The following is a 25,284-nucleotide window of genomic DNA, read 5'->3' on the forward strand; positions in this document are numbered from 1 at the left end:
GGTAGGAAAGAGAGGGAAGAAAAAAGGATGTTTAAAATCACAAAAATGTATATGGAACACGGTAATATTCCGAAGTTTCAATTAGTTTAAACAATAACAGAAATATTAAATATTAACCAAATTTAATTTAAAAATAATAAAATACATGATTTACATTACTAAAGCGAAAGGTAGGGTATTTTATTAATTTTATTGGAATTAAATAAATGTAACGTAAGTTATAATGGCGCATATATTTAAAAATTTATTAAAATTTTGAACGCTTCTTCTACATTGCGTGTTTTACGGAAGTTGCGGATTTATGTAAAATACTTTATTTACTATAGAATTACATATGTACAGGTGTATTGTTATGTACAACTTAATAATTAGCCATATTTAATATAATATTTATCAAATTAACAACTTTAAAAATGTTTACATCTACATCCCCATTGACACAGAACGACCGTCCGTACTTTTTGTCTTTCCCTCTCTAGACGTCGTTGAGCGCAAAGGTAAGGATAAAAAATTATTCAATTTTATATTAGTAATAATTTATATTTTTTTCTTAATTTCTAATTATTCTCGCCGGTCTATACATTTGATATAACATTTAAAAAAAACTTATTATAATGTATTACCTTTATTTCACAGTAGGTATATATGCCCCCTTGAAACTTGCATGAACCATAATTTTTATTGAAGTATATTCATTTGCTGTTATAATAAACAACTGTATCCATAACAAGAATGATCTTAGAGTAATTAAACCATAGTTACAAACATTAGTATACTTCATATGAATATATGTAGCAGTATTATAATATGTATTTTTTTCTCAAATGAGCAATGTACTTGCAAATTGACAATTATAGTTATAGCTACTTTACCTACTTTTTACATAATTATCATATTTATTTCAGAAAACAAGTGTTATATATGAAGTACCTAGAAAGTATAATGTTGAATTGAAAAAGAATAAGAATCTCAAAATAAAAATACCTAAACACAATCCTGTTATTGTTTTGCACACTTAAATTGTATTGAAGAGCAATGCAAGATAGTTGGAATTAAACAAATAAATACAGTAAAAAAATTAGAATGGAATGAAAATCTACATTCAATTACAAATGTTAAATAATCCAGTAAATTGTTTCAAATAATAAGTTAACATTAACTCTACAATATAAATTTGAATGTTATTTATAAAATCAAGGAGAGGTATGGCAAAAAAATATTTATTTATAAAACCGAGAAACATAGTGACTAAAATCGTGTAATTTGTACCAATACACAAGGATAGCTTTCCCCAATGAGCGTATTGATTATAAAATAAATTTATTTAATTCCCACATCCAGTAATAAATAAATTCCATAATGATTAATATATCTTCAGAATAAAGAATTATGTTACGTCAACATGCATATTGTATTGAAACCTCAGTAATAAGGTTTTCTCAAACTAATAATAATCAACTATATATAATAGACAATTATAGTGCTACATACAAAACAATGGGATGAAATTCATAGTTGAATACATTTTTTAATAAAACTTCTTAGATGAATTGAAACATGCGGATTTTATTTGTAAATTGTAACAATAATAAAAATGGAGTAATGGTTAAATGAGAAGCTTAAGTATATATAAATTAATGTTCAATGTGTATTATAGTAATGCACTAAATTTTGATTTAAGGTGTGATATTTATTTATTTTAGAAGGAATTTAAGGTAATCCTACACAAAGTTGACATGGTAGACCATATACCAATTTGGGACAATAAAAGAGTAGCAATCAAAATTTACTTAATTGTTTTTTAATGAACAGGCTTATCAACTTTGTCATATTGTTGCAGAAAGTATACCCTGACTAAAGTTCATGTGAACTCTTCATTAAGTAACAACTTAGTAATTAAGTAACTCTTTAACTTGACAGTATTTCGTTTGGAACATTGTTTTGCTTCCCTGTTAAGGTTTACAGCAATACCTAAATAATTTGGTTGATTTTTTTCACATTCAATTGACATTTAATGACATTTTTTTTATAACTTTTATGTCAAACTTGTGTCAATGTGTTGGGATTGTGTACTGAACAAAATGTGGTCTAAATAAAGATATTACTGTTGTTATCTCATTTTTTAAACTCATTCTAGAATGCAGATGATGTATAAAGGCTGGGGGAGGTGCACCAGCTTTCTTCACACCAAAATGATCAAGTTTCAAGTGATTCTTAGAATAGTGATACTAAAGGTAAGAAGTGCATTTATATTTATATTTTGTAAAAGAAATATAATAGAAATATCATTTCATGTGGGTTAATGACTTTTTTAAGTGCTTAAATTTTTAAGAGTTTGTTAGACGGTCACATGACAAATTACCCTAAGATTTAACATTTTTCTGGAAACCAAATGTGTTTTCTAGTTGAAAAATAAAGAAATGAATAAAACAGTGAAGTAACTGTCTGTCTTGGTGTTTAGATAAACTTATTTCATAGGTGAGGATCAAATTTGTGAGTGTGAAATATCCATAAATTTCTATCAATATTTTTCATCGCAGAAGTGGTAGTAATATACATATATAGTATTGTATAAAATAGTCAAAATACACCATAATTTGTTGGATATGAATAAAAGTAGATTTACAGATTTAATTGTCTTCATTATTACAAAAGATATTATGCCTTAATATTTGGCCTATTTTTATAAAATTAATTCACCGCTTGTGCATAGACATGGGCATAAAATTGCATTATGTATTACAGACTATCATTTGTCATAACAAGGTCACAAATTTTAAGATGATATAAATAATCTTATAAAGGTGCTGAGCTACAACTTTTATGTTCAATGAAAATGATTAAGTATATAAATCTAATTAGGAAATTTGTATAACATTCGAATCAGTAGCTATTATGGTCAGTACATAAATATATCTACAAAAAACCATTTATTGATATTACTACATACTTTATTATTTAATATTTGTAGAGAATAGCATATTTTTTTGTAAGTACGAATATTTCGTTAAAAATTAGTCAAATTACGTAAAACGGAACGTCACAATCTGAGAATCCAATAGTCTCATGATTTTTCCACCTATTTATAATCATTGTTATACGCAGATAATGTATAAATACCCATTTTATTTAGTACTTAAATCTTTTTTTTAATAATAATTGCACAGCGAAGATAGGCAACGTGCCTCAAAAAAAATAATTATGTACGCTGCTGGTGTAAACAGAGGTTATATCGGTAGTTGCTTGCGTAAAAAGGTCAACGAATATTCATGCTCCACTTTGTGCCGCATAGCTTGGAACGTAATATAATGATTTTCGTTGACCATGCCGGAAGTGTTTACATTACTTTTTTTTCTGAATATTAAAACTAATTACAAATATTTACAAATAATTAAGTATTTTCATATTTTATATAAAAGTTTTGATAATTGTACATATTGTAGTGCCTTTTCATTAATATTTTTATTTATATAAGTTTCATAATTGACTTTTGCGTGGCGGTAAACTGAATGTTTGTATAAAACTATTTCCGTAATCGGAATGTTTATCAATAGTAATAGTTTACGAATTACATTTTTAAACTTTAAAATGAATTATAATTAACAAAGTTGCGATAATAAATCAAGTTAAGAAATAATCTATAATAGTTGGTTATTTATTTGACTTTACCGCGCAAGTACTCATTCAAGGACGCTATATCCGTCTCTTTTATACCCATGGCCAGATGCAAGCCGTGTGCGGCAAACGTTTCGTTTCGTCACTTGAAGTGAATAGGTACTTACACTGTCGGATAGTGTTTTTGGCCTGGTTCCGCCATTATTACTGAAAAAAATATTCATTGTGATTATTTGGAAGCGTAGCGCTAAGTTTGGCGTCTACTTAGTGTAATTAAATTCATATATACCTTTGTGTAAAGTGTAACAAAAGTGTTTAATAGTGTATCATTTCCTGTTTCATATCGGACAGAAACAAGCAATTGCGACCGCTAGCTTACTGCTTTCGTTATCACGTGGGTCAAATTTCGAATTACGCGGTAGGGAGCGACTCATTCGATGCGTACATTGTAGTGCATGTTTTCTGATGAGAACGTTCAGGTTATATGTATAAAGACCGGCGCATAACTTGTGTCTGACGCTGTTTTTCAGAAGCGCGCCCTTCCGCCCGCCACCCGCCGGCCATCTCCGCCCGCAATGGAACTAGCGGGGGACTAATATGTGTATGATGACAGTGCAGTGTAATAGTGAAGTGTAGTGTTCACGCGGCTCGTTGTGGTGAAGTGCGGTGTTACATAAGGGCAGTAATGGTGTGTGGCGGGAGTGGGCCGTGAGGGCCGGCGGCGGCGTCGGCGGCATCCGGCGGTGCGCGCCGTGTCATGGCCCCGGCGCTCCCGCTGGCGCCCCGAGACGAGCCCGAGGCGCTGCTCTCGCACCGGCGACGGGCGCTCGTGTCCGTCGACAACCGCTCCACACCCATGGACGAGGACGACATGGGGCTCCCGAACCAGCCCAGTCTGGCGAAGGACTCGCAGGAGATGGAGCAGATCCTTGTCGACCTCGGTGGAGGAGAAATCGGACATCCAGATCTGCTGCAGGCTCTCAAAACGCTAGAGACGGCTGGGGACGCGCTCTCCACCGGCGATCCAGATGCGATATTTCAATTTTCAGGCCTCGATTTGGCCGACGGAGTGGATTCTGAGGGTGACCAGGTAGAGGAAAAGATAAAACTGACACAAGCTCGCCTGGAGCGACGGTGCGCGTTTCTTCAGAGACGGTTAAGGATATTGCAGTTGAGATCTATTGGCAAAAGGATATCTGAAGAAGTAGTGCAGACATTTGAGAAGGCCACTCGTGGGGCTCGTAAAGACGGCGGTGGACGCCCTATGGGATTAAAAGCGTTCTTAAAAAGAGTAGAGACAACAGCAGCATTACAAGCAAGTGCAGCATCTAGATCGTCGGTCGGCCCTAAACATTACAATGCTGGTACATCCAGAGGAGATGCAGCACGGTCCGCGTCTGTGGGCATACCGTCAGGCGCGCTCACTGGCCTACAGGACACAGCCGGTGCACTGCAGAAACATCTGACAGTTGTGAAACGTCAACTGGACTCTGACGCTACACTGTCCTCTTCAGGGGCGGAGAGTAACGATGAAACTGTCACATACAACAACCCACATCAGGAGCACATGCCAATGTGAGTCATTTTATTATCATTTTAAGTTGGATAGACCTGTTTAGTGATATATTCATAGTCTCTGTTACATGCATAGCAAATGTTGCAAAATGTTTGTAAATAGCTATATGGTTGTATATTGAAGGTCCCATTACGAATATAGTGTTTATCTTGCCATGCTATAAACCCAGCCCAGGTATGAAACATGGGGAAATATAGAGTAAAATAGAACATTTTCTTATCACATTGATAAGGTATCACCTTAAAAAACAAACATGCACATCAGTCAAAATAGTAAAAGAAGAAGCTTTTTTTATTATTTTCCCTTTCATTTATGGAATGATTCTTATATCAAGTTTCAAATCACATTTTTTTGTATTAAAATCTTTTAACATCTTTGTATGTTCATTGGACAATGAAGTCAAGGTATTTGATTTAAGTCTTGAGGAAATAGATACTAACAACTTACTTATAAGAAGATATCACAAAACTTTTCCTTAACTCAAGTTTTAATTCTATGCAAGTTACTCTTATTTACCTTTGTATTTACATCAAAGAAAATTTCTCACAACTTTCTTGGTATTTTAATTATTTTGTCTGAATTATGATACCCAATAAAACAATTGAATATTGTTTTAATTAGGTATTGAGACAGTTATGCTGGGATATTTTTTATAATAACTACCCCATCTTATATCAAAAAATATGAATTGTTAAATTGAAATTACTAGCCTAAATGCTGTGCTAATTTGAATCACACTTTATTTGTATGTTATTTATTATATCTTTATTGTATGATTCATTAATAACTATTATTTATTGTTTATAATATCTAATATAAATTGTTCTTGTTGGTATTTTGCTAATTGCATAATACTTACTGATGTAGTTGAACTTTCACCTAGCACTTCATTATTGCATCATACTGTGTTTTACCACTTCAGTAACATTTGGTGTTAAAATGTAATTTTAAGGGCTTCATTTAATATATTTTAAGTACTATTTTTTAATATGTAATATTATAAAAACTTTACACATTATTTTGACCATATTGCTTGAGGTTATTTACCTAAACAAAATATTTGTATTCTATTAAGAGATTATTCAACTATTTTTATCAAATATTTTACTACATACTACAGAAGGTATTTATATTCTCAGCAATCATTATGAACATGCAGATTTTAATTAGTTTTTATATTGAACTGCACTTATTGTAAATGTTTGTAAGAAATCCCAAGTAATTATTAAAAATAACAGATTCATAATTTGCACATTATATTGTAAAATAATTTTCAAATATACATCATGTTTGGCTTCAAACTGTTCATTTAATATTATTGTTCAAAGAGACAAGCATTTTATAATTATGGTTGCTTACATCTTAATTTATTTGTGAATAATCTGAGGTAAAAACACATATGTCTATTTTTATAGTGTTTTTCCTGTATATGTTAACTAGCAAAAACCAGATATTTTTAAAAGCAGCCTGTATATACAAATACAATGTACAATTTGTACTTATTGTTTTAATATGAAAAGAAAATATGTAAATATCACAAACATTTATTAAGGGCTGTTTGAATATCCTATTATCTTGATTGAAATTGGGTACTTTAATAATATTTTCTCTCAAATTACATAGCATTCCTCAATAAGTGGGCTATCCGACACTAAAAGAAATATTATATTCAATACAATGGTTCCTTAGATAAGTGCATTGAAACAAATAAATAAACTTTTCAGCTTTATATATTAGTGTAGATTAATCAAATATAAAATACATTTACAGTACATTTTGAAAACATGCAGAATGTAGAATTACAATACAATGTTCTTATTTTAAATTACTTATGGCACAATTCAGAATGAATACCTACCATTACCATAATCAGGGCAGTATAAACAAAATGTATATATATGATAAATTCCTTTCATATATATATTAATATTTTGTTATGATCCATTAATTACACCAGATAAAATCAATTTAAAAGTGGGTCAATGCTTTTGTATATTATTTACCCCCATGTTTATGGTATGGTATGTTATAAGACTTAAACATTGTCTATTGTAAAGGTACAAAGAAAACTTTGCTGACTTTATAAAATTTTGTTTTTTTATCATTTTGTATTTTTAAAATATCCAGATTTGTTACTGTTACAATTGTTTATGTATTGGAATTTCTTAAAATGTGAACCAAGGTACTATTAATGATATATAGGATTGATATAGTAACTTCTTCATTCATGCAAGTTGCCAATTTCAGAAAATAAAAAATAACTCATGCAGGCCAACTAACAACAAAACTTGTGTTGCAGTTAGGTCCTTCCCGATATCCATAACACAGCTGTTTATTGAATATGACAGTAGACTAACAAGAAACTAAGATGTATTCAATCTTTTCATACTAATGTAAATACATGATATTTATATATCCCATTCTATTAATAGTGCCTTTTAGGGCCTGTATATTCTGCACACATATAAGGGGAATATGTATTTACATTAGGAAAAACCATAGTGGCACCAACAAAAATTTAAATCTAGCTCTGCATGGCACTGAAACTTGCTAATTGTGACACCTTGAATTTAAAGTTCTTTAGAAACCAGTAATTACATTGATTATAATGTATTTCATATTAAGAAACACCGCTGCTTGGCGCAAAAAATACACGATGCATTATTTATGATCCTTATCATCCACAATTGTATGTATTGTAGAGTGTGTTCTATAAGTAACGCGAGCGCGTTGGTTTCCAGTGAGAAGCGCGCGCTGTGGACGTGGCAGCGAGCGCGCGCCTCCATCGCCTCGCGCTGGTGCTGGCTGCAGGCGCAGGTGCAGGAGCTCGAGTACAAGATCCGGCAGCACAACGACCTGCACCGACAGGTCAGCACTACACATTCTCTAAACATTACACTGCTTCATTGGCATTGTGGTGCATATGCTGTACAGCTGACAGGAAATCTTACTTTACTTCTTACTCTAGCATACTTATATATCTTAATGTTTGGTAATATCACAAAGCCAATTAACAGTTTCAGACCAGAAATATTTGATATCTTTTACTTCCTGTTTTGAGGGGATTTCCCGATTTAAAATTGATACATAAAACTGATTACTATTGAAAGTATATGATATTATGTACTGATACTGGCAAAATCTTTCTAGAAGTAAATCAATGTTTGAAAATGTAAAAAATAAATGTTGTTTATATTAACACAATTGTAACAGTTAAAAAGGCCGGTGTGCAAACCTTTTGTCCTCTGATGAATATGCTAAAAACTTTTGCTTATTGTTTTCAAGAGTTTATTTTAAGATACCTACATTGCCTTCTCGTTAAACCTTACTACGCAACAACTTTTTGTTAACAAAAGAGTCATTGTAACAACTTTCTTTACAGTTTGTTTCTGGAATGGCGGTAGACTCGCCATTTTTCAATAATCACAATATGACGGGAATAAGCTTTGCGCGCCGAGATAATCTCTAGTTACGTCTGTGCTTACTCGTTTAAAAAAATATTTTTCATTAGCATAATTATTACAACAATATTTCAGAGGACGCTCACTCGATTTAATTAATCATTCGTTTATTTCACTTTAGTACCTTCCATAATACAAACAAATGGAAAATTATTAAATAGTTCAGAAACCTACATACATACATACATAAGCCTATCTACATGGGGCGGCGGAAATAAAGTGGCCGACACTCATAAAAAATATAATTCCGGCACTGCTGCGTACCTGGCTGATCTCCGTTGAGATTGGCAGCCGTGCCCGAAAATTCGGCTAGGAGGATTCATCCATTCATACTGCATGCGAATTTGTTATTTATTTACAAGTGTATCATGTATAATTCTTTGTTCAAAACCATAATTATATTCTTGTTTCGAACCTTGTGGGACGCACCGCGTAGTACAAAATTATTATACTACACCTTATTAAATCATAACAATAGTGTAATGGATAACGATAAGCATCGAATGGTTAGAATTCCCTTATCAATATATATGATAGTATTAACTATGGCTACGCGAACGGGACACGTAATTAATAATTATTGTTTATGGAAAAATTAAATTACATTTCGAATGTTTCAGAGCGTTGACCTATATCGTAATAGTGTTTATGTAAGCGATAAGATTGAATTAATTTCGTCCATTATCAACTCATGCGTCACTCACACGTTTCGTCTGCCGTTAAGACCTTAACCTGTTGTTTGAATAGCGCGTTTGTTTGCAACAAACTTTATTTGCACATCAATGTGTTTAAAATGGGGCGCTGAGACCATACAAGACGTGGGGTGTTTCATCCTTTTACGTAGTGTAACTCTTGTCTGATTTAATGTACTCTGACATCTGGTTCGTATGAATTCTATACATCGTTAAGCATAGGGCATACGTTAAGCTACATTATATTTTGTGATACTGTACTATACTATAAATCGATATCTGCAACATTAAAAACCAGGCTTTACCAAATTTAGCTACAATCGTATTCCGTGTCATGATAGTAAACAATCTGACAAAACAAAATTAAAAAAGATTGTATTGCAGGGTATTCGTATTTTCGTGCTAGCTGTTGATATCTTTTAATAATTAAAGCGTACGGCGCATTTCCGTAAACCAACCCTTCTTGCCTACACTTTACTATTATGTAAACATGTTTGCAACAAGCAGACGTACATTTATTTTGATAAAAAATACGTCAATAGTAACGTATTATTTTTTACGAAAAAGATGTTTATGTACACGTATTATGTAGCTAACCTAGCTATAAGTATTTTTAACGGATTTAAAAAAAGGAGGTTTTCAATTCGACTATATATTTTTTAATATATAGGTTCCCCTAACTAACTATATTTGGCAAAAATATTTTTCTGAACGAATTATAAGAAAAAGTTATTTTTAAAACTTTTAGCAGTGTTAGAACAATTTGAATAATATTTGTAGCGAATTAAGGAAATGTGCCTACTGCATGCCGCGCACCAAATATTTTGACTAAGAATAGATGAGGCGACGCTCGGAGTTTCCCCAGTGGGTGGCAGAGTTTATTGATTTCGTCTGCATGGCATTTATGCGGGCAATTCGTGTTATACCTTGTTGAGACCTGTTATGCACTTTTATAGAGACTGAATTGATTTGAGATGGAGTTTGTTTGATGGGCATGCGAGCGATGGAGTAGCAAATAGTTTGCTTGTTGTTAATTGGATTAACTTAGTATATAACGTTTAGAATTTTAATTATGAAAATTAGATGAATCAATCGCAGAACGAAACAATTTTTTTTTCTTTTTTTTTTTCTTATTAAATATGTACTCCAGCCTATGGGCTATGTATGGTTTTTGATACCTTTCATGTAGGACGAAAGTATACCTTAGTAGTCCCTGCGTAATAATAAGAGATGTGTCATACGTATAAGAATTGTCGTAATAAGTATCGTCCTGAATGTACTTACGCATGTCCCCAAGGTCGCGAATAAACAACGGTAATCCAAGCGCACATGCGAGCAATCTTGCTCGCGTATAATTATTATACTATAGTCATTATGGGTTATAATAAGTAAGTATTTAATACCGTTGAAACACGCTTAGGTATTATATACAGAGAAATTCTTATATTGAGTTATTACTTAATGAAACAATTAATAAAAAATATTTGGCAACAATCCCGGATTTAGTTGTTTTTTATTTATTTTTTATAATTTTGCAGTGTAGTGCGAATTTATGCGTGTAATTGTTTTCTGACTGAAACTATGATGCCGTTTCGATAAATTCTCTTAGTTGTAGTATTAGTTACTTTAGGGCATGTAAAAATGAAAATTACCTTTATTATACCTGTTTTGTTCGAAACTTACACTTTTATATTAAATCTATGGTTAGAAAAACTTGTAGATAAGTGTTTTCAAGAAAACAATGTTTGTGAGGATTAACGATAGTAGTTTAGATTTGCGATAAAAAAAAATATTTTCGATCTATGTAATTTTATCGTATAGTTCTGTCAAGAATAGTTATTGTCCATCATATTTTAAAACTGAAATGTATTTTTTAATAGGGAAAGTATTTAAAATTTGTTTTATTTCTGAACAGGATTTTGTTTTTTTTTTTTGTTATTGTTTTGTTTGATATTAATTTTGTTGTAACATAAAATATTGCCTACATTCAAAAGAACTTCACATTAAAAAATAAAATAGAGGTTAAACAAGGGTTCCATCACATAGCATGCATGGGCGTAGCTTGTGACGTCATCGGATATTAAACTACGCGCCCAATCATTGACATTGCAATATTTGAAATATAAATTGCTACCCCATTTTTAAGCCGATTTTATTTAAGCGGCGATAGCCTAGTTGGGTGTGGAACGGACTGCCGAGACGAATGTCCGCAGGTTCAAATCCCAAGGGCACACACCTCTGACTTTTCTAAAAAATCATGTGTGTATTCTTTGTGAATTTATCGTTCGCTTTAACGGTGAAGGAAAACATCGTGAGGAAACCTGCACATCTGAGAAGTTCTCTATAGGAATTTCGAGGGTGTGTGAAGTCTACCAATCCGCACTAGGCCAGCGTGGTGGACTAAGGCCTAATCCCTCTCAGTAGTAGAGGAGGCCCGTGCTCAGCAGTGGGCAAAAGTATATAATACAGGGCTGATAATATTATTATTTATTATTTCAGTATTCAAAACAAGACTTCCATTTAATATTACCTGTTGAATAATTGTCAAAACAAAAGATACTAAAATAGTCAATTATAACCGCACAATTATTTCCAGGTGCGTGAAGCCAAAGGTCCGGTGGAGTTCGAGGGTGAGCCGGTGGGCTACGAGGGTTCGCTGCCGGGCGCCGCGCCCCCCGCGCCGCCCGCCGCCGACACGTGCGCGCGCGTGCGGCCGCTGCGCAGGGAGACCTTCAAGAAGCGGAAACTACTGCAGATGCATAACCTGCACATCGCTACACAAAAGGCAGCGAAACCTTCGGATATCGAGTGAGTATTATTTATTTTCAATTCATCCCTATATTTCTATCAGTTTGAAGATAGATTAGTACTACCAAAGACTTCATTCCTCGTTGTAATCACTCGCGTGCTACAGCATATCCTGACTAACAGAAGTAGTGGTGGCGGGTGTGCGGGCTATACTATTCTTAATTAGCGCTGGACTCGTGTGGGGTTTCTGTGTCCAATGGAATGTTTTGTCAACAACTCTGAAACCCTAATCTCATCCTCAAGTGATAAAACACAACTGATGGAATGGTCGCTCGCTCGTCAAAAATATCGCAACTTGTACCCCTAGCACATATATTTTAAAGTACTTATAATTATGTCGTTGAATATACATTTTTATAAAAGAATATTACGTTTTGAACACCAATCGAAATATAGTACAAAATGTCCGCGCTAGGTGTACTGCTCACTAACACTAAGTAGAACACCCTCCTTGACATGAAGAAACTTTAAATTATATTTAAAAGGAACATCAGTGGCGAAGGACCCTATAACCCGATTCCTGTCGATTTCCCTTTCGTATCTTATGTAATTATCATAAGAATGATTTGCAGACCACATATAAGCATATTAATAGTACCTATATGTTGTGTCGGGGTCCCTTTCGGAAAATGTCATCCTTCGCCCCTGATACCATTGCATACTTTATATTGAATAGTATTAATATTTCGTTGAATTTTATTTACGCCAAAATCCATGCAAATTTGTCTCAGATAAGGTGTGTTTGTTTTTGATAGTATTTTACTGGATGGAAGAGTTTGGACATGGTATGTTTATTTTGCTAGATTTCTGCTTTCAAGCTTTTTTTTATCAGTTATGATAATGGATATAATTTAAATGATGCATATTCTTTTGATTAGATTAAAAAAAATGGGTTTAAATTTGTATGTTAATTGTATAAACACTAATGTATATGTCTAGTGTTCTTGCTTTAATCTTATATATTCAGACTTGTAATGCTCAGTAATGACTACAATGTCTTTCAAAGTGGTACACTACAATGCATGAATTTAGCTTGGCAGTAGACAGTGTGTGGTGTAATTGATTACCTGTGTAATTAGATTAGTTATTAGGATTACATGTATGCCAATTACTTCTAATTATATTAAATTTAATCTGGTTACATTCACATCAATTGTAAATTTTTAATCTTTAATTGAGATTATATTAATTGGCAATCATAATTATGTTTACTCATGAGTGCATTCCAAGTTTGTTCATATTTGAAAGATTAAATCTTAAACCCAATTGCTAAAACCTAATTTAAACTAATGGTATATCGTCTAAAATCTGATTATGCATTTTCCAAAAATCTAAAATAATCTAAAAGTATGTTGTTGCAAATCTGATTACTAAAATGAAAATTCAAAATGTATGTGTATTATTTCTTATATTATTCCAACTACCCAACAATCAAATGTGTAATTAATAATACTTGTAATCAAAAAGTAATTGGTTTATAATTAGGATTACAGAAATATAATTTTAATCTTTAATGGAATAATTCTGGGATAAGCTTTTCTGATTTATAATCGTAATCATTCATTTGTAATACGTTTACTTATTGCCCAATGCAGGCCATAGAAATAGACATTGTGGAAGTACCTACCCAAACTTTTTTCACATACGACATACATACCACCAGTAAATAAGTTCCATAACCTTTTGTGTGTTACATATTAATGTGTTGTGTATTGCAGCTGTCGTTGCCAGCTGGGCGTGGAGTCGTGCGCGGTGTGCACGGGGCGCGGCGCGCGCGCGGCCGCCGGGCTCGGCGCCGCACCAGCGCCCCTGCCGCCGCCGCAGGAGCGCGCGCTCCTCGACCCCGGCTACCACCCCGTGCTCAGCGACGTGCACGGTACATACACCTACTGCACTTACTAACACTAGCGTCTCCACACTGTCTTTGACAAGAGACTTGTATGCTGTAGGCACACCACACAATGCTTATAAACAGAGACAAAAAGACGAGAAATTTGATAATGACTAATATGTAATGTTTAATATTAAAATAATACAATGTACTAATAATTTCTTATATTTACGCGAATGTTAGACATTGAAATTAAACTAATTTTCGGATTCTATCCCTAGTCCCCCCCGTGACCATGAAGGCTGCAAAGTCTTCGAAACGTCGGGAGAAAAATAAAATACTATAAACCGCGATAGAATCCGAAAATTAGTTTAATTTCAATACAATTTACTAATATGATACAACAGAGAAGATTTAAGATTTGTAATAACGGTAAGATAAGATTTATGCGACTTCATTTTTTTAGACCAACAATAATTACTGTTAACATTTTCATTATAATAGTATTAATCATATATTACGATGACAGACGTGTCGCCGGCGGTGCACATGTCGCTGATGCCGCCGCGGTCGTGGCTACACGCGCGTGCGCACAAAGCGTTCCGCGGCGCGCACCACGCAACCGCGCCGCGCGCCCCGCAACACACCGCGCAACACAACGACCAACAAAACCACACGCCCACCACGCCGCGCTCCAAGCGACATCCCACCAGTGAGTCCCTGTGCTTTTTATTAAAACTATTAAGAATACTAATTTTTATAACTCGAGCTTGTGTCTTGTGTAAGGTGATCAGAAAAACGTCATTGGGTAAAGTGACTTTTGCCCACACTCTGTATTGCCTTACTGTATACCTAATATGATGTAACAAGCGACTGTCGACTTTACATAGAAAAAATAATAAATGGAGATTCATTATTAAAACTTCCAGATTATATTTATATGAATTTCAGTATTTATTTTTATTAAAATTAAACTATTTCTCGGATTTTATCGCGGTTTTTATATTTTAATTTTTCTCCCGACGTTTCGAAGACTGCAGCTTTCACGATCACAGGGCGGTTCATGCATTTGTTTGACCCCATGTTATAAATTCTAACCAAGCAAAATAATGTATTTACAGGATTGAAAAGAGGGCGTCCGCCGTTATCAAGGAAAATTAAAGACAGAGAAAGGGATGAGGAAACTACATCAGGACATGATAGGTGTGTACACAAATTCAATTGTTATATAATAGGGATTAAGTTATGCTGAGCGACATTAGTACAGAATACATTCTGTAAATTCTTTCATAAGCAACCAGGCATGCACCAACATTCACCAATTGTTAAATTAGTCGTAGTGTGCATCGCCATTCTTCATACCGTATCAAAATACAACAGACTGCACGAAAATATCATCTGGCTTAGTTTTAATAACCTACGTTTTATTGCAGGTCGCGAGGGCGGTCTAGCACGGAGACGCGCTACCGCCGTCAGTCGTACGACATCGACAACATTGTGATACCGCAGAGCGTGGCTGCCAACACGCGACCGCAGATACTCACATACAAGGAGATTATCACGCCCAAGTCAGTACCATACCGTTTTTATACAACTGCTCAATAAACGACCCCAGTGTTAATATTGAATAAAGTGATTTGTTTATTGAAAATGGCGGTAAGTCACGCTGGTTGATTGTTTTTTATGACATAAGATGGTATACTCACTGGTGTGCAAAAATGATCTATGCTTCATCAGTCCTACTAGAAAAAGGATAAATGTGAATATTGTTTCAGCATCCTTATTACTATTTCAACTCTTTGAACTTCTCATATTGTTCCATTGTATGACTATTGCATTGTAAATGTAGACTCCCCACAGAAACACAATGGTTTTAATTAATGTATAATTTTGTAAATCTTATTTTATTTACAGATGGCGAGTACTAGAATTACCTGACACGCCGTTGAACAATGGTGTTTCGAAAACTTGTACACGATTATCGGTAGAGAGTGAGGTATGACCTATTAGATATCTAATAAGTAACATTTTTTATGGTAGACTTTTGTATTGTTGCAACAATGTTTTATTTATTATTTAGTAATTTTTTAAATCAAAAAGTCATGTAATTTCTGCACACTGGATAAATTTTACTGCAATCTTTAGAATTTCAATAATATACATGAATACTTTATTATAATTTAAAGTATTGAGATTGACAAAGAAAATTATTTGAAAAATATATATGATATTGTTAAAATTGATCTTTAGGAGGAGGATGTATCAGACCAGGCAGTGGCCGCGCGGCACACTCGAGCCGAACGCAGCGAGCGGACACGCTTCGCGCAGAACCACCGCGAACTGCTACGCGAACAGCAACGCGAGCAGCGCCGGGAAATGCAACGCGAGCTAGAGCTACAACAGGCACAGGAGCGACAACTGCAACAAGTACGCGAACTTCCAAGGGAAACGGAGACCGAGCGACCTGAGGCGAGTATTCGTTTAAATATGGTGGTAAACGTATCTACATAAGCAGTAAGCAATAACTATAGTATAAATATTTAGGATCAAGTGCATTATAATAATTTGCATATAACATGTGCTGGGAAATCAAAATAATTCACCTTTTCGACGAAATGTGGCTTGTTAAGTTTTAAATAAAAAATTCAGTTATATAATATTATTGCTTATTTCAATGCTCATCTTCTTGCACTTACCATCACAACCTGGACTATAAAACCTTGCATACTAACAACTCATTTATCATTACTAACACAACAACCCTGTGTAACGTTAAGATTTGTTTATTCCCTCCAGACAGTGAGACCGTACACGCCGCGCCAGTTCCCGCTGCCGGACGAGATGTATGAGGACATGGTGGCTGCCATGCCGGACGGATACCACCGACACAGCCCGCCGCCCTCCCCGCCGCACGAGGAGGAAGTCGACCGCTCCAGCACCATGTCGCCGCTCTCTCCCACGCCATTCGATGGCGATGACCCCGACGATCAGGAGTGGGACCCCAGCAGTGAGAAGGCTGAGAGGCGGAAAAGTGCTTTCAGATAAATATATGCGTGAGTGTTTTGGTTAACGCTTATATCTACATTCAGAGATCCATGTTAGTATGAAATCGCACGAAGGGAATATACTGCGGCGAAAGGATTGCTACATGATGTCAAATATTGTTATATGAAATCGTATACATCGCACTACGAAGCAGCGGAGTGGTGTGATCCAAACCTTGTATTCAATAAAGTAGCGCGCGGCAAGTCGCGCGGCTACGATGCATTCAGAGGCCGACAAGTACAGGCTTACTACTTAGAATGTACGTATTATGAATGACATTGTCGCATTTTTTAAACTATATTACTAGTGAAGCATAACTTATTTCGGTTTGACGATGTGCAGCGCCACTCTTAAATGTGTACAAATGTAGATGAAACACGTTGCGCTAAGCTAACCGTATTTTTTTAAATTTTGTCATGCACATGATATCCCAAATGTGAATTTTGGGCATGTTTTAGAGCTATCAATGTTTATTTTAAATTCATTATGAAAATAAATAATTTTGGCGCATAAGTTTTGTGCGTATTATTGATTATAAGGATTTCATAAAATATACTTAATATAGAATAAAGGGACATTGTGACAAATGTCTTAATAATTGTATGCAGTACCATGTAATGTGGATAAGCATGTAGCATTCACTAATATGTTGAACGTATATTTAAATATTGATATTAATATTAGCATGATACAAATTTCACATAAAATATGGTAATTTATTGTATATCCTAGCTGTGACATGATTATTATGTATCTAAATAATCTGTGTTTATTGATGTGTTCCCAAACAACATGTTTATGTACTTGATGCCTAAGAAGATTTGGCCACAACATAATATTGTGTTCTGCTGTAAAGACAAGGATAGATTGTATTTGTGTCCTATCCTTTCATGTGTTCGACAATACATATATTTAATTTTCGTGATATATCATGAAATTATTGTTTTTGCAAATATCCATTTCAGAATTTATAAGGAGTTTATTGAAGACATTTATTTAACAGATCTCTTTTTATCTCTGTTTTACAGTAAATTATACTATTTTAGATTTAAATATAGCAATGTCTATTCTTAAGTCTTCATACACAAAAACTAGCTGATCAGCCTGTGATGGCTTTTATTATAAAAAAAACTATGTAATGTGATGGAGACTAATATCAACTGTCAAAAAAAAATGTCAGGCAACTGGTGGTGAAAACCATTAAACCTAGGTTATTAGCTTGGAGAACCTAGGCAGAAAACAGAATGGACCCTAATGAAACAGGCTCCAAAGCGGTCTCTGTATACAAATAATATATAAGAGTACATTTAGTTTACTATTTGTAAATTGACAATTAATTATAAATGAATTTGTATTTAAGTTTGGTTGCAGTTTTAAAGTGTTGTTTTTTTTACAGTCCAAAACTTTAAAGCTTTATCACTAGTGATACAGATGTGGAATGTTGTATAAAGTGTACAGTTAGCATGTTCTAAGCATATTTTATCTTTTTCTCAAGGGCACCAGTTAGTACAATTTGTTTACTGACTGCCAATATGTATAAATCCTAAGCCACTCTAATGTTTATTCATAATTCGTTTTTTCTCATCCAGAGTTAGTACAGGTCTTGTGACTACAATAAATATATATAAAAACAGACAAGCCTATAAAAACGTTAAAAATAATATAAAAAGTGATTTAAAACAAATTAGGTTTTAGGTTAGAAGTAAAAGAAGAAAGTGAATTATTTGTTAACTGTTTAAATCGGGATGAGGAAAAATGTATTATAATATGAATCACAGACAAGTGTTTTGTGAGTGTAGTATTAAATGGCATTTTTATGATGTGCATGAGTGACTTAGCCACCAGATTGTGTTGTGCAAACTACTACACTCACAAACAGCTAGTTACAATCATATTTCTATTCTTCTACTGATTGTTTGTCATTGTTACATTCCTTGAAGTGAATTGTGAATATCTTTAATATATAAATACAGGCCGACATGCATGTGGTCATTTTGTGAAATAAATAAAACGAGTGCGTATTTTTCTCAGTGGTGTATGTGAATTTAATTCTAAGTATTATATAATTCGTTTTATGCCAACATTAAAAAAGAAACCTTCAATATTAAACACAAATTTCCAGTTTATTATAATATATGTAGTAAGTTATGATTTAAACCCCAAAGTATATGACCTAGAGTCTACTTGAGAATATATATTACTTTCTAATATTAGAGTGGACACCTGAAAGAATAAATTAAAACTCATTGTTTTGGTATAGATAAAATTTCGTTTTTATTTCCTATGTGTGTGTTTCAACTTGCGAGTGTTGGATACGTCATGTTAGGTTAGATTGAAAGTAAGAATGCCCTGTTGTCGCAAAGCGTGTGTAAATATTGAAAAAACAATGGGCACTGAATAGTAACTAATGGACTGGCTATAAAAATAATTTAATTGAATCTCTGTAAGAGTTCTGTTGTAATCCACATGTAAAATTGTTTTCACCCACATTTTCATATAAGGTAAGACATGTTAATTTTAGGAGAGCAATTTGATGCTACGCTTTATTATTGGCAACTATGTTTCTGTTCCAAGCCCACAGCTAGTCCCTGGACTCATAAGCAAAATTGATTATGGCACTACTTCTAATTTAGGTGTTACACCATTACCGGTATGGGAATACCTAGCCCATTTGCAACCATAAAAATGCTATTGTTCTATTTTTATAATACCTTTGTATGCTGAACTATATTGCTTATTGATTTGTATAGTAGCTAAGAATTTTTCAATATTGGTGATATGATGTAACTTGAAAATTGCCATAAAATATCATTGTTCCTTGGTTCTGTTGAGTTCAAGCATTCACTAGTTATTTTGTAAATTACAACTATCGTCATGCAAATGAAGTAATTTTATTGTTTCTATTTTCAAGAAGCCAAAGCCTTCTTATTTTGTTAGTGATACATAGGTATAGTTTAGATTTTTTAAGGTGACGACTTGATTTTATATAGAAAGGCTTGTAATGTCTGTATCATAGTAAAATAAAAAAATGACGACTCAAAAATCTTTTTATTTATAAACTTTTACTGATTAAGTATTGATTGCCCTGAGGATCAAATTAGTGAATAGTAAATAAATAGATAGCATTCTTGCCATCTATTTATTTACTATTCACTAATTTGAGAGTATTATATATATTATTATTATTAAAAAGAATATTTCGATTGAAGCATATTAGTTTTGAATGTTTTCATCTTTTTATGTGGCTGACTTAACATGTATGCTACAACTATTAGCAAAGCAGTTAGTAAATAAACAAAAATTGTCCATAACATCAATTTATTCTTTGACTCACAGTAAGTACATAGAGATACCTTATTAGCTAGTAACATTGTAAACTTTAAGATCAACATACAATTCAGACACAACCTAATGGAATCATACAAAATACATGGCACTGTTGTGTGAAGAAGCTTGTAATCTCAACAATAAAATGGTACTGAGAATGTACTTAACTAATCTTAAAATATAACGGTAGGTAGGTACTATTGTTCAAAAGATTAAAATTATGCACCAATCCAAATAAATATTCAAAACAAAACCTTTGTAGCTTATTTTTTGAAGAAAAACGATTGTTAATACGCACATCAAATCACACAAATTATAAATGCGATTTGAAATTTTGAATTTGTTTGGCTATGTTTGTGGCTACATACATATAGTTATCAAAATGCAAACCAAGAACAAGTTATACTTTCGAGTTTTTTTTTGCGTATTTCATGAAGATGATTATTGGAAAACTAATCAAGTCCTATACTTTAATTCTGTGTTTACTTAAATCATTAGCCCATAATATAAAAATAAAAAAGAGTAAATGCAGTCTGTCCTTATAATACAAATAGATTGCCTTAAAAAAGAATATATAAAACTTACATATCAAGTGATCACATTAAAATATTCTAAAAATTAATACTGTAAATATTGTTGAATGGTTACTGCTACACAGCCTTACAATAACATAAATGCTACAGGAATGTTACATCAAAACTACGTCACATTATCTAGAATAAAATACTTTCGAATCTCATTTGACTAACAACAGTTTTTAGCAAACCAACAATTGAAGCCCTAATCCCTACATTCTACATTTTCTAAATATTAAACATGAAAATTTCCTACAAGTTTAACTACAAGGACGCAAATTATAATCTTCCTGAGATTTAAAATTTTCAGACCATATTACATTTTATTCATGAAACGCATTTAGATGCCATTATTAAGAAAATTTTAATACAATAAAAATAATAGCTATTGTTTGCACCTAACAAAATAAAACCATTCACATCGCACCAGCCTCATTAAAGGTCTATAAAACAACAATGTATTTATAAAAAATCAGACTATTAGTCATATCGCTGGGGAAACTCACAGATGAACAAATATCAATACTTAGAGGAAATATTGCTTTGATAACCCAAATACGGCCGACAATTCGATAACGATTACATGGAGCAACATTTTTTTTCATAACTCTGATGGCAAAGTAGCTTCAATGCACCTGTTGGTGAAGTAAACCTCAATGAAAATATCGACCAGCAAGAGATTAACATTCCTCATTGGTCGGTTCAATTATGCCGGCCTGCCTTATTGCTGCTCCCTAAATAATGCCATTTAGTTAATATTTCTGGACAAGTCTTGAATGCGTCTGGCGTTGCACTCCTTGCAATATAAATGGTCGTCCAGCGGGTAGCAGCCGCGACCTTCCTGCCGCGAGCAGAGTGACGCCGCGCAGTCCTCGCAGGAATAGCACGCCACGTGGAAACTCTTGTCCAGGGCGACGATCCGGACAGTTTCTTCGGCGCCGCCCTCAGGTACGATTGGCTCACGACATCGTGCGCAGCGTGGTGCGTATCTGTAATTATTATATTGTTCACTGAGGGAAAACTATGAAACTGGAAATGTCAAGGACAAAAGGTGTCAAGTAGTGTTAAATGGCATTTAGATAAGTGACAAGGAAGTTATTACTTATTAGACTCTTCCCAAACTTTGTAATAAAAAAAAATTAAATTAAGATTTTGTTCATAACTACTATGGTCATGGCTGCAAACTCTTCAAAACCTCAGGAGAAAACTAAAACATTAAAACCGCGATAAAATCCGAAAAATAGTTTAATTTTAATTTCTCACTTTTGCGTAAACATAAGAAATCATTAAGAATTTATTATTTTTTTTTGCCTCTCCAAAATTATGATGTGGGGAAAATACCACGAATCGGGTTGATTTGAGTTGGGGTCGATGCTATTCATAAAATGTTATGATTTTATTTAGAATCTAAGTCAGTACCTTTTATGAAAGTCCTCAATACAATGTATGCGATTGACAGCATCTACAGTAAATGGTATGCCGTCGAGACTCTTCTGGCAGACGACGCAGGTGAAGCAGCGCGGGTGGTAGGGCTTCCCGGTGGCGCGCAGGATGCGATCCAGTATCGGGTCACCACATACACAACACTTCTCCAGAGTCTCCAAGTAGTCACGCTCGCATAGGGCGCGTCCTTGCACTGCGTAGAACGGTCGGCCCTGGAATATGTTTATTGAAATATAAAAAAACTTTCCTATTTTATTTCCTTTGTCTTACTAGTTCAATATTTACAATTCATAATATAAAAAAGGGTCTTGACAGCCTGACGGATGGATGGGATACAACAAAGTGATCTCATAAGGGTTCCATTTTTTCCTTTCAAGGTATGGAACCCAAAAATACAAAAATATTTTAAAATTGAGATAGAGTTGCATTCATTGACTAGGCTACAAATGCAAGTTTTATTCACAAGAATTTTTATCAATATTTCATATAAATAAAAACAATGTTAACAGTTGACTTTAGTGTAAATATTTTATTTGGACTAAAATAGAAAATACTGTAACTATCCTGGGCCACTAGGATAGTTACTTAATTAATCACATATTATCCTTATTTATACTATGATATAATGTTTGATATATGAATAATAATTACCAAATTAAAATTAGGGCAACCAATAACTAGCCCTTTTGTAGAATATGTAAATAAACCATAATTGATATAATCATACAATGTTAGTAGATGTCAATGCTGTGATGCAATACCATATTGCATATACTTGAGCCTCATGTTACTATATGTATAATGAACCAATTTCTCCGTTAAATAAAATTATACTTCTCAAATTAAACTTTAGATTTAATAATGAGTAAGTAGTATAAAGATCAATGTATTTGTTAGGTACAATAGAAAGGCAAATACTAAAATATAATCAGAAAAAATAATATCTAAAGATTTGTTGTGATTTGGAATAGCTGCTTCAGTGAAATATTTGTATTGCATGTCCAGTATAACACTGCTCTGGGGCCCAAGGTTTGAATCCTATGTAGAGCAGTGTTATTCAATTTTTGGTTCAGTATCTGCTTGAAGTCTGAATTTTGGGGCCCGGTATGGCCCGGTATATTATCATAGTGCAAAACATGAAAAGTGGGTGCCTTGATTTGACTTCTGTCTACCACTACTACTACTACTACTATGTTTCTTCCCCGTGTTTGGAGTTTGTTTTTTATGTGATTGTCAAGTGACTCATTCCTTTGTTTACTTTCTAGGTATGCTTGAGATATGGGTTGATTAGAATTCAATATTATATCATTTATAGTATCTATATTGCAGATAGCTCTTAATATACTGTGGATACAAAAGGGCTTTGTTTCAAGAGTTGAAAAATGTTTTGAAAGATATTCTTATTTTTAGTTACAGCAATAGTCATTTATCTTCACAATACCTATGTTCATTAAGAGGTTGAACAAGTGGAATGTTTTTTTATACTCTATATTAATCTCGAAGGGTATCGTCAGTACTGTAACTAAGGTAGTGCCATTGGTGTCCAGGCAAATGATGCAGTCCCCAGAGGAGCATAGGTATGACCCAACCAAACACAAGTTTTGGGTCAAGCAGCGCATTTATAGAAAATTTTATCAGGCGCATAAAAGGCTACTTATGGAAGTAGATATCGTATCAAATAGTGTATAATATATATAACCTGAATGATTTCAATAGAAAATGTTGTTGAGATAAAATATTTATATTCTCTGCTATGAAATACTGACTGTATCCAATCTGTTATTTAAATTTGATTGACGAGTCATTGAAAGATTAAAATAAGTTGATATATTAGGTGAGTCATACTAATAAGACTCTGTAGTGCTTACCTGTAGGTTTATTCCGCACTGCTGACAGCAGAAACACTTGATGTGATAGATCCTCTCCATGGCAGTGCACCCTGTGGTCTCGCCCATGATCTTCTCTCCACACTTGTAGCAGTTGCCGCAGTACAGCTCATCCTCTGGCTCGGGAGTTGGCTCAGCAGTACCAACATAACCACCATACAATGATGTCCCAGACAGTTGGCTACATGGTCTAGGGTTGATAGGCTCATACAATGACTCATAGGTGGAAGAGGTCTGCGATCCACCATACGTCGAAAAGTCCTGCGCATTTACGGAGGCGGACGACGGCGGGTACGCAGAGCCAGGCCGTCTCAACTCGCTGTAGTTCGATTGTGCTCCTAAGTCAGTAATTCTAGAGACATCAGATCCTCTGTCGTAAATACTGTCTCCTCCGTAAGCATTACGCTGCATCATTATATTGGAGTACACATGGTTGGTCCCACCCGGAGGCAGCAGGTTACTGTAGAGCAGGACATCGCCGCTACGAGCTCTCGCTGTGTTACGAACTATACAACTTTTCACTGGCACCAAATTTGAATATGTGGAACTCGTCCGACTTCCATACTCAAGTCGTGAGGAGTATGAGGGCTCGCAGGCAGACTTTACAGTGTAACTCTGCGGTATTTGCGGCAGCGGCGCCTTATTCTTCTTTGGGGGAATTGAGGGCTTCTTTTTAGCTGCATTTATGTCATCTTGTAGCTTTGCGTCTAATTCGTTTGCATATATCCGTAGATCGGCCAACTGCTTATCTAACGTATTCATTTTCACAAATTTTTAAAGAAATTTTAATATTTAAATCTCATGAAATAATTGATATTGTTACGCCCAACAGTGTTTGATGCGAATTTGACAGATTTTTCAACTTTTCTCTGTGTGTCACTAACATGTTATACGTTCCATTTTACTCTTTGATACAAATGTAATTTTGTAAAAAGAAAAATGAATTTCATATAAATCGGTTAGAATAGGCATGTATCTACCTATTTTTATTTTATCACAATCACTGTGAAATTATTGTAGGTATG

The 25,284-nt window shown here is 34.0% G+C and overlaps 2 protein-coding genes across 8 annotated transcripts; one reads left to right on the plus strand and one right to left on the minus strand.

Annotated features, from left to right (window-relative positions):
- Nucleotides 1-262: 262 nt before the first annotated feature.
- On the plus strand, nt 263-20,071 carry LOC115440875 (KAT8 regulatory NSL complex subunit 1). Of its 7 annotated transcripts, none has more exons than XM_037440401.1 (12): nt 263-497; nt 906-2,234; nt 4,146-5,190; nt 7,933-8,059; nt 11,941-12,152; nt 13,871-14,028; nt 14,513-14,695; nt 15,105-15,186; nt 15,417-15,551; nt 15,898-15,979; nt 16,234-16,452; nt 16,780-20,071. In XM_037440401.1, exons 3-12 carry the CDS (start codon nt 4,373-4,375, stop codon nt 17,026-17,028), a joined length of 2,265 nt encoding a protein of 754 aa, XP_037296298.1. In that variant the 5' UTR covers nt 263-497; nt 906-2,234; nt 4,146-4,372; the 3' UTR covers nt 17,029-20,071. The 7 variants fall into 7 exon arrangements, with proteins under 7 accessions (XP_037296298.1, XP_030021249.2, XP_037296299.1 ...); XM_030165389.2 differs by having other exon boundaries at nt 2,138-2,234; XM_037440402.1 differs by lacking the exon at nt 263-497 and having other exon boundaries at nt 889-2,234.
- Nucleotides 20,072-20,329: 258 nt separating this feature from the next.
- Nucleotides 20,330-25,223, minus strand: LOC115441075 (lipoma-preferred partner homolog). The gene is made up of 3 exons (XM_030165672.2): nt 24,242-25,223; nt 22,350-22,585; nt 20,330-21,919 (listed from the first exon to the last, which is right to left on the minus strand). The coding sequence occupies exons 1-3, from the start codon at nt 25,019-25,021 to the stop codon at nt 21,679-21,681; spliced, it is 1,257 nt and encodes a 418-aa protein (XP_030021532.2). The 5' UTR covers nt 25,022-25,223; the 3' UTR covers nt 20,330-21,678.
- Between the last annotated feature and the right edge of the window lie 61 nt (nt 25,224-25,284).

This window comes from Manduca sexta, chromosome 19 (genome assembly GCF_014839805.1).
Source record: "Manduca sexta isolate Smith_Timp_Sample1 chromosome 19, JHU_Msex_v1.0, whole genome shotgun sequence".
In the NCBI taxonomy this organism is placed as follows: domain Eukaryota; kingdom Metazoa; phylum Arthropoda; class Insecta; order Lepidoptera; family Sphingidae; genus Manduca; species Manduca sexta.